Source organism: Anomaloglossus baeobatrachus, chromosome 1 (assembly GCF_048569485.1).
Source record: "Anomaloglossus baeobatrachus isolate aAnoBae1 chromosome 1, aAnoBae1.hap1, whole genome shotgun sequence".
Classification (NCBI taxonomy): Eukaryota; Metazoa; Chordata; class Amphibia; order Anura; family Aromobatidae; genus Anomaloglossus; species Anomaloglossus baeobatrachus.
The window spans coordinates 476,562,722-476,581,811 of record NC_134353.1 but is presented as its reverse complement, the minus strand read 5'-3'; the positions used below and the strand labels follow the sequence as shown (position 1 = coordinate 476,581,811).

At 43.2% G+C, this 19,090-nt stretch overlaps 1 protein-coding gene across 1 annotated transcript in view; it reads left to right on the top strand.

Annotated features, from left to right (window-relative positions):
* The window catches only part of KCNN1 (potassium calcium-activated channel subfamily N member 1), a 206,299-nt gene that overhangs the window by 98,867 nt on the left and 88,342 nt on the right, over positions 1-19,090 (top strand). Inside the window, exon 4 of the mRNA XM_075314848.1 lies at positions 986-1,404. Within this exon, the coding sequence (XP_075170963.1) occupies positions 986-1,404 (419 nt within the window). The remainder of the gene's footprint in view (positions 1-985; positions 1,405-19,090) is intronic.

Genomic DNA, 19,090 nt, shown 5'->3' with positions numbered 1-19,090 from the left:
AAAGAAACAATGCCATTCACCTTCCCTCCACTCCCTCAATGTGCAGTGTCCTCTTCGGATGCTGTGAAGAAACTTCGACATGTAAGTGATGGGCAGTGCATGATGTCACTGCCATTTGCCCCAAATCAGAGGCCCCAAGTCACAGGCACCCCAAAGACAGGAGCAGGGTCGCCTCTGCAGGAAGCCGGCTATGTCAGGAGCAGTGAATATTAATTTCCATATTAAAGGAAAATTAATAATCATTGCTCTCCACGCCCATAATCTTGCCTACCTCTCAGTGTCAAGTGTCACTGATAGTAAAAATCACACAGTCATTAACTATCACTGACATCGGCGCCAAGAGGTGGGCCAGTTTATGAGCGTGGGGAGCAGTGCATATTAATTTCTCTTTAATGGGGAAATAAATATTTACTAGTCCTGCTGCCACCGGCTTCCTGCAGCGCGACACTGCTCCTGCCTCCTGAGACCCCACTCCACAGCAGCCATCACCCACCTCACAGCAAGCCAGGTACATTAGGACTATAACCTGCACCTCAATTTTCCTCCAAAATTTTGGTAAAAATGGTAAATCTAGCTTAAAGATAAAAACAAACTTCAAATTTGCACATATCCATGCCCATGATGGACACAAAAGGTACCAGATGTACCTTATTGACTATTATAGGATACGTCTGACTTTCACTTGATTTTCCGTTATTTTAGCTGAAAAAGTGGTGTAGCAGGATGCACTTTTTCTTCCTGTATGATTGATGGAACTTTCAATAGACCCTCCTATTGAATGGAGGGCCTTCTGACGCAAGTGTAAAGCCAGCCTTCAGCTGTTGGCAAAAATGTATCCCTTGAATCCAACATGTAACAGAATGATATTGACAAACTTCATATATCTCTTTCCTTTTCACTCTCTATTACTAAAATATAATTATGTCTCATATATTTACCATTTATTCTTATTTTCTTTGACCTAAACAATTCTCTTTGTTTTTAGCTTTTCATGGTGGACAATGGAGCAGATGATTGGAGAATAGCCATGACCTATGAACGGATATTTTTCATCACCCTAGAGTTGACTATCTGTGCCATTCATCCCATCCCTGGACAATACTCCTTTACGTGGACAGCCCGTCTGGCCTTCTATTATACAACTTCAGTAGCCAATGCTGACATAGATATCATCTTATCTATCCCCATGTTTTTGAGGCTATACTTAATTGGACGAGTTATGCTCCTTCACAGCAAGCTTTTCACTGATGCCTCATCAAGGAGCATTGGTGCACTCAACAAGATCAATTTCAATACTCGCTTTGTAATGAAGACTCTTATGACCATCTGTCCAGGCACTGTTCTTCTGGTTTTCAGCATCTCATCCTGGATCATTGCAGCATGGACAGTTCGAGTATGTGAGAGGTAAGTGATTAGCTGGATATAGCTTTCAACTAAAATTTTTGGTGGACAAAAATACCCATTTTATGTCCAGCATGGGTTTGGCATGCTTTTACCCTTTCTCTTTTACGTTTAATCTTCAGGTTAACTAGAAGATCATTTTAACAAAGTAAACTCATTTGCTGATCCTTGCGTGTATGACCCTATTGTCCATTGTCCATCCTTTTGCTTATGTTTGCTTTTAATTTGTGTTTGGTTACAAGACGGCAAGTTTTACTGGCACAAAACACAAACTTATCAATGCAAAGTTATGGAAACAGCATAGATTGCTGTGCTATGCTGCCTCTGTAATTCCCATTTAATTCTTTGTGACTTACAGAAACAGCGTAGCTTAGACACTCTTGGCTTTTTCAGTAGCTGCATGTCCAGGGTTTGGAGCCTGGATGAAGTTATTGAAGTTAATATGAAGTGCAAACTGAGATGGGAATAATCCTTTAAAATGTCAGAAGTAGGCGGTAAGATCTTGTGAGAGGTGTACAGCAGGGCCCTATAAAAGACATTTTTAAATTTCCTTCTGCTTAATCGTCTGTAGAGAAGTTGTACATCTGAAATGCAAGGCATAGTTCTGATGATATCTAAAAGCTATAGCATAAATTACTCCAGAAACGATTAAACACTTTCAGTCAATTGATATCAATTCCCTCATTCATTTCGATAAAGCAAGTCAAGAGTTGTAATGAATTTGAAGTAGAATTTAAGCAAAAATGGGTAAAAGCATCATTTTACATTGAAGCATACATTTTCATACATGGCAATTGGACGACTTTAAGAATAATAAAAAAATACTAATAGTATTTCAATTGTATTGATCCAAAATTCGGATCGTAAGGTGTGCACAAAACGTGATGAAAGAAGCTTTGTAAATATCCTATTTGGGTAATTCCCAGGTTTCAATATTATATAATTTGCCATTTGTAAAAAACAATCAACTTCTGATTTGAAACCATGTATGTATATGTATGTAAAATGAGCATACCTCTGGAGCATGCTGATAGCATTCACTCATATTGCTTATCCTTGTAAGCAATTTGGTAATACTGGCCACATGGTAGCATCCAAGACGCATGATATATGTATTAATCATGCAAGATAACATAGCAACCTCATACAGGCTTGAGGTTGGGCATGTATTACCTTCGAGGACCATTACATAAGCTTGCCTACCATATACAATCCACACATTTCCAAAAGATATATAGCCAAAAACAAGCTCAGATTCAACCTAAGATCAATAACCAATGTGACGCCTATCACATTTCCAAGCTGTTTGTACTTTTTGCCCATTTTTTACATGCTAAAATGTAATACATATGTAAAATACTTTTACAAATGAATATACCAAGTACTTCCATTTGTCCCATCACTCCCTAAATGAATTATTGTGTTAAATCAAGAGTATCTGCCTACATAGGTAATTCAGTCTACCATAAGTGGACACTTGAACCTGATATTTCAAACAAAAAGAGACCTTTAATAGACTGGGCTGGTTAGAATGATTACAACTCTGTTTAACAAAATAGGAAATTGTTTAGATGTTCTGAAATACAAATTAATAAACCTAAACAATACATTTCATGAATGTCCCAATTTCAGACACCACTCTCTTCTCGGGAATCTACACTTTTGCTGTTGTATCAGCATAGGCAAAGAGCTTTGTCTCTGTCCCTTTGTCAGTAATGTGACGATTGGGGGCTAATTGTCTTAAGGCCCCGTCACACACAGCGACGCATCTAACGATATATCGCAGAGGTCACGGATTCCGTGACGCACATCCGGCATCGTTAGCGACGTTGTTGCATGTGACACAAACGAGCGACCGTTAACGATGGAAAATACTCACCAAATCGTCCATCGTTGATACGTCGTTCCTTTTCAAAAAATCGTTGATTGTTGAGGACGCAGGTTGTTCGTCGTTCCCGAGGCAGCACACATCGCTATGTGTGACACCTCGAGAACGACGAGCTACAGTTTACCTGCGGCCGCCGGCAATGAGGAAGGAAGGAGGTGGGCGAGATGTTACGGCCACTCATTTCCGCCCCTCCGCTTCTATTGGGCGGCCGCTTAGTGATGCTGCTGTGACGCCGCACAAACCGCCCCCTTAGAAAGTAGGCGGTTCGCCGCCACATCGACGCCACTAGGCTGGTAAGTCCGTGTGACGGCTCCTAACGATATTGTGCACCACGGGCAGCGATTTGCCCGTGACGCACAAACGACGGGGGCGAGTACGCTCGCTAGCGATATCGTTATCGATATCGCTGCGTGTGACAGGGCCTGAAGAGTTTACAGGTAGTTAACTCCTAACAACCAGTCTGATATGCCTGGCGCCGACCTATGCTGGCTCAGAACGGTCACGGTCTGCTCCTGCCGGTAACTTTGTGGCTCCCAATGATGTCACGTTAGTGGTGCAATGCTTTTTCTTCTGCTCAACTCTGCCTAACTATTGGAAGTCTGCTATTAATCAGCATGACATCTGCATTGACGAACCATTGACAGAGCAGAAGAGGAAGAGCTGCTCCGTTGACGGTATGTGAAGTGAAGCAGGTGAATACTCAGCTGGGATTGTCCCTGTGCAGGACAGGAAGGTGGTTAGCAAATACCTGCCTGTTACTTCTTAAGGCCCTGTCACACACAGAGATAAATCTTTGGCAGATCTGTGGTTGCAGTGAAATCATGGACATATTGTTCCATTTGTACACAGCCACAAACCAGGCACTGATTGTCCACAATTTCATTGCAACCACAGATCTGCCGCAGATTTATCTCTGTGTGACAGTGCCTTTAGTCTCACACGTAAAAATAATAAAAGCCCTGATAACCACTTTAATCTCACTCTTTAGAGACAGAGAAGGTGCAAGGCCTAAATAATGAACTGAGCCAGCCCCCTTTATATAATCACCAGCTCAGAGAGGGGAGATAGCTATCTACCTATGTAGAAACAACAGCAATAGGTGAGAGCAGGTCCAAAATTGGCCAACATTGCGGTGTTCAAAATTAAACAATATTAGTATATTTTGTGTATTTCTGAATTCAGAACATCTAAACAATGTTAATTTCACCAAAACCCATTGAAGTTCAAACGTGTAAATTCCCTGCTCTTTTACAACTCACAATATGTAAAAGATGCTCATTTTAAAGCTTCTACTCCATTTGGAACTGCTTTCATGAGAAAGTGATGTTGCCAGTTTCAAGAACATACAGGTAACCACTATGCTCATTACCAAACATGTCAATTACACAACAGTTGTCTGGATTGTCAAGGTTTATATCACAATAAAATAGTGCTATAAATGGAAATGCATAACTATGTTTCATCTAAGTGACACACAAACCTTCACTGTACAGGTTAGTGGTGTCAGGGATGTGGACTGCCAAACCACTATGCATGCTACCATAGCAGAATTACTATTATTGCAAATTCATAGTCAGGAAGGAAGTAGAGAACAATGTAAAGATAAAAATGTAGAAGAAACAATATGCAGATCCATGTCAATAAAAAAAATATGATAAAATAAGAGTGAAGTTGCTCATAGCAACCAGACAACAATACAGTTATGATTGGTGTAATGGGAATTAGATTCATCATCTGTTTGGATGCTACGGCTCATTGCATACTTCCACATCTTTCATAAAAGGAAAGCATGCTTCTGTTCTTTCTCTGCAGTGACTGAGGGATATAAAAAGAGAACACATTATTTCAATGGAATATACAACAGCCAGCCTTATCATTAAAACTATCTGCCAAATATTATAAAGGTCTTCTTCATGCTGTCAAAGCACGTCTGAGCCATATAGCCTTGGACTGTGGAATGCAGCACCAAAAATTACCAGCACAATAAGTTGCAAGATGGACCCTTCATCAATCGGGGTTGTTTTTCCAGCAAACCTCAGCTTAATCAGATCTAATTCATTTTTGAATATTTTTGACAATTCAACAGATCCTACTTCCCGCTGGCCACTTAACTTTGTTTTAGTCTCTGCTGGATTCCTCAAATAACCCAGAAACCTCTTTTGACATTGTGGCGCCCCTGAGCTGGTCAGGCACCACTGAGTACTGCACCCACGCTGGGTAAGTACAAACAGGTAATCCCAAAGGCTGAGTAGGGTGTGGACACACAGGCACACTTTAATCAGGTCTCACAGACACCTTAGAGGGGACCCCTGGGCAGACCCAGGAGGGGGCGTGGCCTCCACATCTCAGCTAGTAATGCGGTGGAGAAGCTGAAAAAAGTTGAGCAGTGGTAGTGAGTCGGAGGGAAGTGTGACGCCCTGGCCGGGCCAGGTAGTCACAGATAGGGCCCCGCATTACACCTGTCCCTCATAGGTAACATACAGCCAAACATTAAAACCCTAGTCACCCCCCTCAGGGCTGGATGAACACACCAGGGGGCGGAACCAGGCGGTTGGAAGACGCCCACCGAGGAGTCCAGAGAAAGTAAACAGTTCAGTTGTATAGTTTCAGAGTTCAGGTTGGAGAGGTGTGTGGGCTGGAGCTGTGTGCAGCTCCAGCAGAGGAGAGAAAACCCAATTTGAGCAGGTGCCAGGGTACGAGCCCTGGTACCTCTGGCTAGGAGGCAGACGGAGGCCTCTGTCTACAGGACCTGGGAAGATGACTCGGTGGAACCGGGACAGGGTAGTGGCCCGCCGGTACCGACTCGGAAACCGGTTGGTACTCAGACCCTGAAGCTAGGTCCAGAAGCTACTGGGGCTAGCTAATTAACTGATTGCGGCCAGGACTAGAGGTCCTGTCCCACCCAAAATCCCGACTGAAGGCAACAGCCCAACGAGGGGGATAGAAAGCCACCGCCACGGCTCAGAGATCCCACGGGCCAGCGTCTGTGGGCAAAGGGCTCCTCAGGCAACCACAAGCCGGGAGCGGACTCCTGAAGTTGCAAGTGCAGGTAGTCCACCATCACAAGCAGGTGCAGGAGAAAGACAGAGACCACCAGCCGGGTGGGGGACCAGACTGCAGCCGGCTGCGGGTACCGACCACCATGAACTTGGTTTACCAGAGACTCGTGTATTTACTAATAGTGAGTACATAAGTGCCCTCCAGTGCCACCCATCTCCCTGCACTGCCAAACACCCTCCCCACCCAACGGGTCCCGGGGCCACCATCCCTGCCCACGGAGGGGTTAACAACTGGCTGCGCAACATCTCCCCCGGGTGCCTTGTAACTGCAGCGGTGGTGTCCACCTTCACCACATCCCGTGGGTGGCGTCACGAACTTAACACGGCTCCGTCCGTACAACTACGTCCCCAAACCACAAACCCTCCTTTTGATTGGAGTGACCGCAGGACCCCCGGGTCCGGAGACCCTCGAGCCACCCACTGAAGGTCCAGATCTGAGCGGCTTGTCTGTCGAGTACGGGGTGGTACAGAAGCAGTGTAGTGGCTGTTTGCGGGGGAGCTCAGTTGCCACACAGTCAGACTTAAAGACACCTCAGGAAGAAGCGGGGTGATTGAGTACGGGGACTCCTGGCAAACCAGGCACGCAGGTGAAACAGGTTCCCGAAGTAGGCTCCAGTTTATCTACCTACTAAACCTGCCGGTGGGGTGGACAACAAGTCCCACACCAAACAACATAGAGTCCGCAGCATCAGCAGCAACGAGGGGGCCCATAAATGAGATAGGGCAAGCAGCCATCTTTACTTGGTCCACGCTGCCAGCAAACGGGCCAGAAAGGGGAGAAAGGCAGATGCGACTTCCCTGGATGAATCCCATTTACTTCAATTCGGGGGTTATCCAAAACAAGAAGTGCCAGGAAGGCGAGCTTACAGTCACCCTTACTTCAGCCTGAAGGATACCGATTCTCCCTGCAGTTTGTCTCAGTATCGCCCGGGTTACCTCACAAAAGCCAACTGAACGTGAGTAAAAACCCTGAAAGACATTCTGGACTGTGTGTGAGTTCTTCTGTGACCTGTGGTTCCATAGATACACAACCGAGCCCCTGGGGCCAGCCTCACTCTCGGGAGGCTATACCACCAGACTGCAAACACCATCAGCCCCAGACGCTCGTTAAACTGCAGTGGCGGTCACCCACTGACCGCAAAACGTCACGACTAGATATAAAGAAAACGTGACTGACCTGTGGCCAGAAGTACCAACAAGGTGGGTCCCCACGGCGTCCCTGCAAGTGGATAGATGTCCTGGGGAGCGGTGGGCGACACAACATCATCACCTAAGTCTTTTTTGATGAACTCAGGCAGTTACAGTATGTACTGTCTGAGTATTCAGTAATCTTTGCATACACTTCCATATGTATTCCTGGAGATTGTTACACCATACATTGATCTCAGCAGGCTAATCAGCTCTTCATCAAACCCCTGCTTATTTATCATCTATCTGTCAGGCAGATTGTTTCCACTGTGCTATTGCATTCAGCCCGTGTTGCTCATCCTGACCTACGGCGTAGAGAACCTACCTCAGCAGATGAGCCCATTGGAGAATAATCAGACCTGGATTCCAAAGGTGTGGTGGCCTTAACATCAATCATTACCATTGGATACAGAGGACAGACTTATCTGAACTGGTTATGTAGCTTACTGGGAACCAACAAAGGTTGTCCAGGCTATCTGTGACATCTCAGCTTGCATGGACACAATGCCTCAAACTCTAGTGATTACACCTCTAGGTCTTCAACTCTTGCCACATCTAATTCTTACCATGGACATTCTTCTTGGGGAACATCTCAACATTTGCCTGCTTCTGCTCGTTTTTATAGAGATGCTAAGGGATGTCAGGACTTTGTAGACCAGTGCTCTGTACACTTTGAACCTTATCCACAACATTTTTTTCTGACCAGAACGTATACTTTAGTATATGTCTTTCCTAGAGTGTTTGATGAACCGGACACTGATTTTATATTCTGGCTTAGAGAAGGTACTAAGTCTGTGGGATGTTACACCATGCACTTTTGTAACCTGTCTGCTGAATCGGCCTGGAGCAATAACTCTCCTACCTATCTTCTATACAGTCATCTCAATGGTGAACCTGCTGGTAGGGATTTGCTATCTTCCCTTGAAGTTCTGATTTCTCTCAGCACCAGAATAGATGTTTTAAAAAGAGGTCAAGAGAGAAAGCTTACAATTTCTTAGGCCTCCATTTTAGAGCTTCTTCAAAATCTCCTCCAACAGAGTCCATACAGAAACCCTTGCAAATTGTCCAGAAGCAATTTTTGTTGGGCGAAAGATCCCGTCGCCATACTGAATAACTTTGTCTATCCTGTGGTGAATGGAATCACTCTCACATAAACTGTTACAAACTCAAGACCAAACAGGGAAAATTTACAAGAGAGAGGAGGGATTGCCTTGAGGTTAACTATTCCTCCACTAAAGAAAAACTGAGTGTACTATGTCGGTTTTTTTTCAGTTACTCTGTGTTCATTGGAAACGTTTTTATTGATTCTGGAGCTACAGAGAAGTTTATTGATCTGTCCTAAAATTCCTTTTGTTTTCTTATGAATAGCTCTCCAATTCCAAAGTGAAAGGGTGTCTCTTTATATTGGAGCACTACATGTTGAAGACATTTCTTTTTTAGTTATGCCACTCTCTGATACACCGATGTTTTGGGAATTGGCTAAGGCTGAATGCTCCAAGTATTCTTTGGTTGTCTGATGAACATCTTGCTTTCAAAATTGCCTCCAATCACTACCTCAAACAACCTCCCTGAAATTCTGCTCTGCCTCTATTACCTTCACTTTGCCTTCTTCTTCTTGATACTGAACCACACAAAGATAGGGTTTATCCTCTATCTGTCTCTCTCTCTCTGAAACATTTCCTATGTCTGCTTACATTGAAGATTAAAGCAAACCAAGAAAGGTTGTTCATCTGAAAATCCTCTGTACTACATCTTGGCCATTGCAGGTTTCTACTTTATAAAGAAGAAAGATGGGTCTCTGAGATCATACATCGAGTACTGGGTCTGATTAAAATCATGCTTAAAGACATTTATCAATTGTCTCTAATCTCAAAACTATTTGACAGGACTAAAGGCCCCTTTACACACTGCAACATCGCTAACGACATCGCCGTAACGTCACCGGTTTTGTGACGTAATAGCGACCTCCCCAGCGACATTGCAGTCTGTAAAACGCATCAGCGACCTGGCCCCCGCTGTGAGGTCGCTGGTCGCTACAAATCGTTCAGGACCATTCTTTGGTCCGTTGTTTCCTGCTGCGCAGCATGCATCGGTGTGTTTGACACCATTACAACGACTTTGTTAGCTACTTCCCTTTCAAATAGTTGTTTTGACACGTCCCTAATGACCAGCTAGGTCGTTCTGCAGGTCTGTAATGCTGCTGCGTCGTGGCCAGGTCTGCCTGTTTGACAGCTCACCAGTGACTCACCAGAGACTTTGTAGCGATCCCGGCCAGGTTGGGATCGCTGGTGGGATCGCTTGAAAGTCTAAGTGTGTAAATTAGACCTGTGTGGAGTTTATAACCTAATATACAGTAAAGAAGCCAACTAATGGAAGACAACATTCAACACTCTTGATGGTCTCTATGAATATCTTGCCATGTCTTTTGGATTTTTTATTTCATCGGCTATGTTCCAGCATTTCATTAATTAAATATTTTGTGGTATCCTATACCAGTACGTCAATGTCTGTCTGGCTGACATCCTAATATTCTCCAGAGATCTACACTCTCACAATCTTCATGTCAGCTCCGATCTGAAGAGGCTGCAGCAAAACCATCTTTATGCCTAGCTGTAAAAATATGCCTTTAAGTGTCATAAGCTGCTGTTTCTTGGATGGATCAACTCACCAGGAGGCATACCTTAAGATAGAAAGTTTCTACTATTTTGTATTTGCAACAACCCATTCATGTCGAAGACCTCAAAGATTCCTTGACATTGTAAATCCTTACTGTCAGTTGATTAAAATGTATTTCAAGTAATAGAGTTTCATATGGCCTTCACACTGAAGAGTGCTAATTCTCACAACTGGTTGGGCTCCACTGCTATAGCCTTGCAGGATCTTAAATCATGTTTTTCCACTGTTCCAGCCTTAAATTGTTCTGATGTTGATGAACCATTCTTCTTTGAAGTGAATGCCTCTGCTATTGGTGTAGGAACAGTACTATCAAAAATGTCCTCTAAATTAAGAAAACATCCATACAAATTCTTCTCCAAGTAATTTTCTTTGGCTGAATGGAAATATTCTGTTGCTGATCTTTAGCTATAGAGTAAAAGTGACATCTAGTTGATAGAGTTAAGCTCCCGGTAACATTTATACAAACCATAAAATCTGTAATCTCTTCAATCCATAGGCTAGGCTGCATACCTGTCAAGCTCAATAGTCACTTTTATTCTCTCAGTTTGGCTTCATCTTCACCTACTGTATGTCACGAATAAAGCAAGGCTAACACCATATCCAAAGCCTTTTAACCATGGGATGTCTTTGACAATGCTCCCTCAAATGTAATTGAACTAAATGAATCTCATAAATATCCTTGCTTCCATCTCTTCTCCCAATTCAGCACCAAAGGGCTCGCTCACACCACCTTATAGCACAGACAAGTGCCCTCTGATCATTGTATCCGGCACCCGGATACTTTTGAAACCTCGCGGACCCGGGCTTTTACAGTCCTGGTCCGCCCATCACTACTCACTATCCATTTCTCTCAGCTGTTTAATAATCTTTTCAGAAAACTACTCCTCTTTTATCCTCTACTTGCATTTACTTCTTCGATCAGACCTGCAGTAAGCATTTGTCTACTGAGAATCCACTTCATCAAAGGAGCCTGTAAGTGTTTTATTGTTATGGCTGGTTAGTCTATATTCCATTTCTCAGGACAATATAAGGACATACAGTTAGGTCCAGAAATATTTGGACAGTGACACAATTTTCGCGAGTTGGGCTCTGCATGCCACCACATTGGATTTGAAATGAAACCTCTACAACAGAATTCAAGTGCAGATTGTAATGTTTAATTTGAAGGTTTGAACAAAAATATCTGATAGAAATTGTAGGAATTGTACACATTTCTTTACAAACACTCCACATTTTAGGAGGTCAAAAGTAATTGGACAAATAAACCAAACCCAAACAAAATATTTTTAATTTCAATATTTTGTTGCAAATCCTTTGGAGGCAATCACTGCCTTAAGTCTGGAACCCATGGACATCACCAAACGCTGGGTTTCCTCCTTCTTAATGCTTTGCCAGGCCTTTACAGCCACAGCCTTCAGGTCTTGCTTGTTTGTGGGTCTTTCCGTCTTAAGTCTGGATTTGAGCAAGTGAAATGCATGCTCAATTGGGTTAAGATCTGGTGATTGACTTGGCCATTGCAAAATGTTCCACTTTTTTGCACTCATGAACTCCTGGGTAGCTTTGGCTGTATGTTTTGGGTCATTGTCCATCTGTACTATGAAGCGCCGTCCGATCAACTTTGCGGCATTTGACTGAATCTGGGCTGAAAGTATATCCCGGTACACTTCAGAATTCATCCGGCTACTCTTGTCTGCTGTTATGTCATCAATAAACACAAGTGACCCAGTGCCATTGAAAGCCATGCATGCCCATGCCATCACGTTGCCTCCACCATGTTTTACAGAGGATGTGGTGTGCCTTGGATCATGTGCCGTTCCCTTTCTTCTCCAAACTTTTTTCTTCCCATCATTCTGGTACAGGTTGATCTTTATCTCATCTGTCCATAGAATACTTTTCCAGAACTGAGCTGGCTTCATGAGGTGTTTTTCAGCAAATTTAACTCTGGCCTGTCTATTTTTGGAATTGATGAATGGTTTGCATCTAGATGTGAACCCTTTGTATTTACTTTCATGGAGTCTTCTCTTTACTGTTGACTTAGAGACAGATACACCTACTTCACTGAGAGTGTTCTGGACTTCAGTTGATGTTGTGAACGGGTTCTTCTTCACCAAAGAAAGTATGCGGCGATCATCCACCACTGTTGTCATCCGTGGATGCCCAGGCCTTTTTGAGTTCCCAAGCTCACCAGTCAATTCCTTTTTTCTCAGAATGTACCCGACTGTTGATTTTGCTACTCCAAGCATGTCTGCTATCTCTCTGATGGATTTTTTCTTTTTTTTCAGCCTCAGGATGTTCTGCTTCACCTCAATTGAGAGTTCCTTAGGGGCACTTTGCACACTGCGACATCGCAGGTGCGATGTCGGTGGGGTCAAATTGAAAATGACGCACTTCCGGCATCGCATGCGACATCGCAGTGTGTAAAGGCTGGATGATACGATTAACGAGCGCAAAAGCGTCGTAATCGTATCATCGGTACAGCGTCGGCGTAATCCATAATTACGCTGACGCAATGGTCCGATGTTGTTCCTCGCTCCTGCGGCAGCACACATCGCTGTGTGTGAAGTCGCAGGAGCGAGGAACATCTCCTACCGGCCTCACTGCGGCTTCCGTAGGATATGCGGAAGGAAGGAGGTGGGCAGGATGTTTACATCCTGCTCATCTCCGCCCCTCCGCTCTGATTGGCCGCCTGCCGTGTGACGTCGCAGTGACGCCGCACGACCCGCCCCCTTAACAAGGAGGCGGGTCGCCGGCCACAGGGACGTCGCACGGCAGGTGAGTGTGTGTGTGTGAAGCTGGCGTAGCGATAACTTTCGCTACGCCAGCTATCACCACATATCGCTGCTGCGACGGGGGCGGGGACTATCGCACTCGGCATCGCAGCATCGGCCTGCGATGTCGCAGTGTGCAAAGTGCCCCTTAGACCGCATGTTGTCTGGTCACAGCAACAGCTTCCAAATGCAAAACCACACACCTGTAATCAACCCCAGACCTTTTAACTACTTCATTGATTACAGGTTTACGAGGGAGACGCCTTCAGAGTTAATTGCAGCCCTTAGAGTCCCTTGTCCAATTACTTTTGGTCCCTTGAAAAAGAGGAGGCTATGCATTACAGAGCTATGATTCCTAAACCCTTTCTCCGATTTGGATGTGAAAACTCTCATATTGCAGCTGGGAGTGTGCACTTTCAGCCCATATTATATATATAATTGTATTTCTGAACATGTTTTTGTAAACAGCTAAAATAACAAAACTTGTGTCACTGTCCAAATATTTCTGGACCTAACTGTATTTTCCATAGTACTCTAAGTACTAGAGAACATAGTACACTGAAACGCCTGTAGTATGTCTTTTGAGCATATGAATAATCACTTCAATATTTTATTAAGTGGAAACATGCCTGTTAGGGTATGTGCAGATGTTGACTATTTGGATGCAGAAATATTGTACAAATTTCTGCATCTTTGCAATGAAAATGTGTGTTTTGCCACATTTTTGTATGCGGTTTTCATCTGTGTTTTTATACTATTTTTTAACATCAATGAATGCTATAGAGATAGATAATAGATGTAGATAGATATAGACAGACATATATACACACACAGACATATAGACAAACATATAAACACACATATAGACATATAATTGCACAACCCCCCCCAACATATAATAAAATAGCACCCTGTGGGCACCTTCTTATGCTTAAATAAATGAAAAAAAATGACGGGTCCCCCCCCTATTTTTGATGACCAGCAAAGCAGACAGCTGTGAGCTGGGAAGGTGTATTGTTATTGGGCCCTTCCCAGCTTAAAAATACCAGCCCACAGCTGCCCTAGAAGTGGCACATCACATTAGATTCTGATGCTTCGCCTCGGCTCTTCCCGATTGCCCTGGTGCTGGTTGGCAGTCGGTGTAATAGTTTTTGGGGTTGATGTCAGCTGTGTAGGGGCATCAAGCCCTGGTATTACGAAAGTAGAGATGTCTATCAGACATTCTCATTACTAGCTCAGTAAGTAAAGAGAAAAACATACACAATAATACTCTATTTACTAAAGGAGAAATGTCTATCAGACACTCCTACTATTAGCTCAGTAAGTAAAGAGAAAAACACACACAATAATACTCTATTTAAATTTTCAGTCCCCCACACTTCCCTGATTCAGCATTTTATTTAAAAAAACACGCAGGTCCAATTTAGTCCTGGGATTCTGACGTAGTCCACAAAAGGAAACCTGAGACATAAAAAGAGAGAAGTAAAAACAAAACAGTCGATCGTTCACCAATTTATTAGAAACCAAAATTCCCAGGTCCAGCAGTTCCCACGATGATCCTTGATTACGTAGACCAAAGGCTATGGAGCCTCAGAATGAGGCGCCTTAGAATGAGGCTCCATAGGCTTTCAGCAGCATCCACTCTCAGCTCATGTTGTGTGCTGCAAGACGCGGCGACTGTGATGAATGGTGAAGTCAGTAACATCATCAATCATCACTCTGATATCAGGAACTCACCGGTCATCATTGTGATGATCCATAGCCTTTGATCTACGAAATCGAGGAACGTTGTGGGAACCACTGGACTATGTTGGACCTGGGAAGTTTACTTTTTAATACATTGGTGTACGAGGGACAGTGTTTTGTTTTTATTTCTCTTTATGCCCTTCAGATTTCTATTTCTGGACTATGATGGATTCCCTGGACTACGCAGGAATTCCTGGACTACATCAGACTTGCATGCATATTTTTTATTTTTTTTTTATAAAATGTTGAACCAGGGAAAGTGTGGGGCGGTATTCCTACATGATAATGACAACAAACACACCTCCAAGACAACCAATACCTTGCTAAAGAAACCGAGGGTAAAGGTGCTGGACTGGTCAATCATGTCTCCAGACTTAAATCCTATTGAGCATCTGTGGGGCATTTTCAAATGGAAGGTGGAGGAGTGCAAGGTCTCCAACATCCACCAACTCCGTGATGTCGTCATGGTGGATGGAAAAGGATTCCTGTGACTCCTGTGAAACTCTAGTGAACTCCATGTCCAAGAGATTTAAGGCAGTGCTTGAAAATAATGGTAACCACAAAAAATATTAACACTTTGGGCATAATTTGTCCATATTCACTTAGGCTGGTTTCACACTACGTCTTTTTAACATCCGTTGAAAACGTTTTTTTAGCGGAAGTACGGATCCTGCTTTTACAGCAAATAACGTATGCAAACGCATATGTTATTTTGCAGGATCCTGCACTGGATGTTTAGGGGCGGGCATTGGAGTCATGTGATCGGGAGTGAGGGGAGCTAGACTGGGAGCCGGCTTCTGACAGCTGCAGACGCTGGTAACCAAGGTAAACATCGGCCTTGGATACCCGATATTTATCTTGGTTACGAGTGTCTGCAGCTGCTAGGAGCAGGGCTGCCTGCACGCGTAACCAACGTAAACATCGGGTAACTAAGATAAGTGGTTACGCGATATTTACCTTGGTTACGAGTGTCCGCAGCTCTCAGGTGGGGGAGAGAGAGGGAGGGAGGAAGGGGGAAAGACAGATAGAGAGAGAGAGGGTGAGGGAGGGAGGAGGAGAGAGAGACAGATCACGCGAGACTGGTTAAGGGCATGCTCAGTACTTTCTGGGCATGCTCAGTACAAAAGCAGGATCCTGTCTATCAGCACGCCAGCGTTCACCTGCGTTCGCGTGCATTATAGTGCGGATCCGGTGACTTGCAGTATTTTGACGCAGCTCAAAAACGCTACAAGTAGCGTTTTTGAAACATGTTAAAAAACTGCAAGTCACCGGATCCGCACTATAACGCACGCAAACGTAGGTGAACGCAGGTGGACGCGAGTCCATTGCAAATGCATTGAAATGAAAACGCATTTGCACTGGATCCGTACTTCCGCTAAAATAACGTTTTCAACGGATGTTAAAAAGACGTAGTGTGAAACCAGCCTTAGGGATGTAATCACTTTTGTTGCCAGTTGTTTATACATTAATGGTTGTGCGATTAGTTATTTAGAGAACACCAAATTTACACTATTATACAAGCTGTACACTGACTACTTTACATTGTATCAAAGTGTCATATCGACAGTGTTATCCCATGAAAATATATAATAACTATTACCAAAAATGTGAGGGGTGTAGACACTTTTGAGATATAATGTAAATACACCTGTAATCAATGCAGGAGAATAGTCACCATATGATTGTGTCCCAGGGACACACAGGGGGGCATTTGACACTAATATTAACCCTGAGGGCATATAGGTTTTTTTATCTATCTTTATAGCATTCACTGCTGTCTAAAAACACAAGCAAAAACGCTACAAAATGCAGCAAGTCCGCAATCATTTTTACAGTGTTTTTAACTATCTTAATTGAAATCAATGGGTGAAAAAAAACTGCTGCAAACACGCTGAAAGGTTTGACATGCTGCAGATTATTTTCTGCACCAAATCTGCAACGAGAAAATACTCAACGTGTGCATGAGACTTTGGAATTCTCATTAACGTTCCAGGCATAAGAATTCCCTTAAGGTTTTTTTTAACAAATTTGCACTCAAACGCTTAAAAAAAATACCCTAAAAATGCAATGTGTGCACACAGCCTTATACTTCCCAATAGAAAGTCCTTCTTTTAGTTACATTCAGTGATAATCTCTCCATTTGTGTTTTCTCTAAGTTTGAAAAAAAAAAAGTTTAAAAGAACTGAGATTCGTCAGTGGTTGATGCCTTTTAATGGCTAACTGAAAGAGATGGTAATAATAGCAAGCTTTCCAGACTACGCATGTCTCCTCATCAGGCCAAGTATATGATGTTGAAGAGACCTGAGTAGTCTGGAAAGCTTGCTATTTATTACCATCTTTTCAGTTAGCCATGAAAAGGTATCAACCACTGAGGACTTCAGTTCTTTGAAATATTTTTTCTTCTATCTACTGGCTAACACAATACAAACATATATTTTGCCTTCTCTAAGCCTGCTTTACATGGCACGACCGATTGTGCGATTTCACAATCGATTGTACCCGCCCCCGTCATTTGTGCGTCACGGGCAAATCGCTGCCCGTGTCGCACAAAGTCGTGAAACCCCCGTCACACGTACTTACCTGCTGAGCGACCTCGCTGTGGGTAGTGAACGTCCACTTCCTGAATGGGGAGGGACGTTCGGCGTCACAGCGACGTCACACAGCCGCCAGCCAATAGAAGCGGAGGAGCGGAGATGAGCGGGATGTAAACATCCCGCCCACCTCCTTCCTTCCGCATAGCCGGCGGGAGCCGTGGGACGCAGGTAAGCAGAGTTCATCGCTCCCGTGGTGTCACATGGAGCGACGCGTGCTGCCACGGGAACGATGAACAACCAGCGCAAAGAAAAATAAACAATATTATGAAACTGAGCAACGAGTACACGACTCACGATTTGTGAGCGATACTGCATCGCTCAGAGGTTTCACACGAGACGACGTCGTGTATGATGCCGGATGTGTGTCACGAAAACCGTGACCCTGACGATGAATCGCACGATCCGTCGTCTCGTGTAAAGCCCCCTTAAGTTATGCATTTTTAAAATAAAAGCACTAGAAAAGCACATTCAGGACGGCATTATAAAAGAAATTCACAGTGTGACTTATTTTAAAGGTCTCATGTTCAGCATGAAAAAGTCATTTGATTAAAGATAATCAAGTATGATCCTAAAGGGAAATCTGAATAATCTACCAAAAACAGATAAAAAATGAGGCTCTGATGGCTGTTCAAATGTTGCCTCTCCGATGTAAATGTTTAAGTGCTTGTCCCTTTATAACACCCTGTTGACCTTCCTACTGCTTATCTTCAAGCCTGTCAATGCTTAGCTTGTCTACAGCCAACCCTTCCATATCTCTTTCCATGTGTTCTTTCCATCCAATACTTCTACTGTCTTCTTCTACTTACCCTCTACCCCAGTCTGTTACATGCTCCTTAACCTGCCGTTGTCTCCCCTCTTTCTAATGACAAATGCTGCTCCTAGGGAGAAACTGTGAGTTAAACTATAAATGAAAACAAGGCACTTTTTCTAAATGCACGACTGCTCCAAACTCTACTAAAGAAATAGGGCTTGCTGCAGCTGTTTGGGTTAAGTGAGCGATACATGATGATGAACAATTCAAATCATTTGAAATCAATGCTCCTATCTTGAGTAGCTCCCCTCCTTTCCGTAGGTAGACCTTTTTACTGAGAAGACATCAACTTTGGTTTCTTCTTCATTGTGAAAATTAAATACTTTCACGTTATTTAAGAATTTTAGTTGCAGAAAACAGACAGTTCTTGAAAATTCATGGAGTGAAACTTCATGGATCACTAAAGTTATTGGAAGCTCGATCTAATTTTTTAAGTAAGATAAGTGATCTAGAATCATTCACAATGAAGCTCTAATTTATAAAGAGCCGCATTTCATAAATAATCACAATTTTTGAAATTTCAGGCTTTTTTTGTTGATTCTATTATTCTTTCCTGCTTAAACTACTGAAGTGAGAGACATTATGAATGGTTAGGTGCACCGCAATGTGGATATTTGGCAGATTTCTAACTATTTAACCTGGTAATGATTTCAGAATGATGTGATTCATTAGTTTTTCCATTTATTCTTGACATAATGGGAAATTAATAGCGTGTTGTGTTCTATGGCTTGAAGACTACAAAAAAAAATCAACATTAAATAGAAAATTACAACAGAGTAGGCTTCAGAATTTCTTCAATGTGCCAGAGTTGTAAAACTGGACTAGGAGAGTTCTGAAAACCTATTGTAGGTACATACTTCATATTATACTATAAGGAATAAAATAAAAAGTACAATAGACCCATATATGGGGCCAATCCTTCTACTCTCAGGGTATTGGCTCTTTGGTCCCATCTAAAG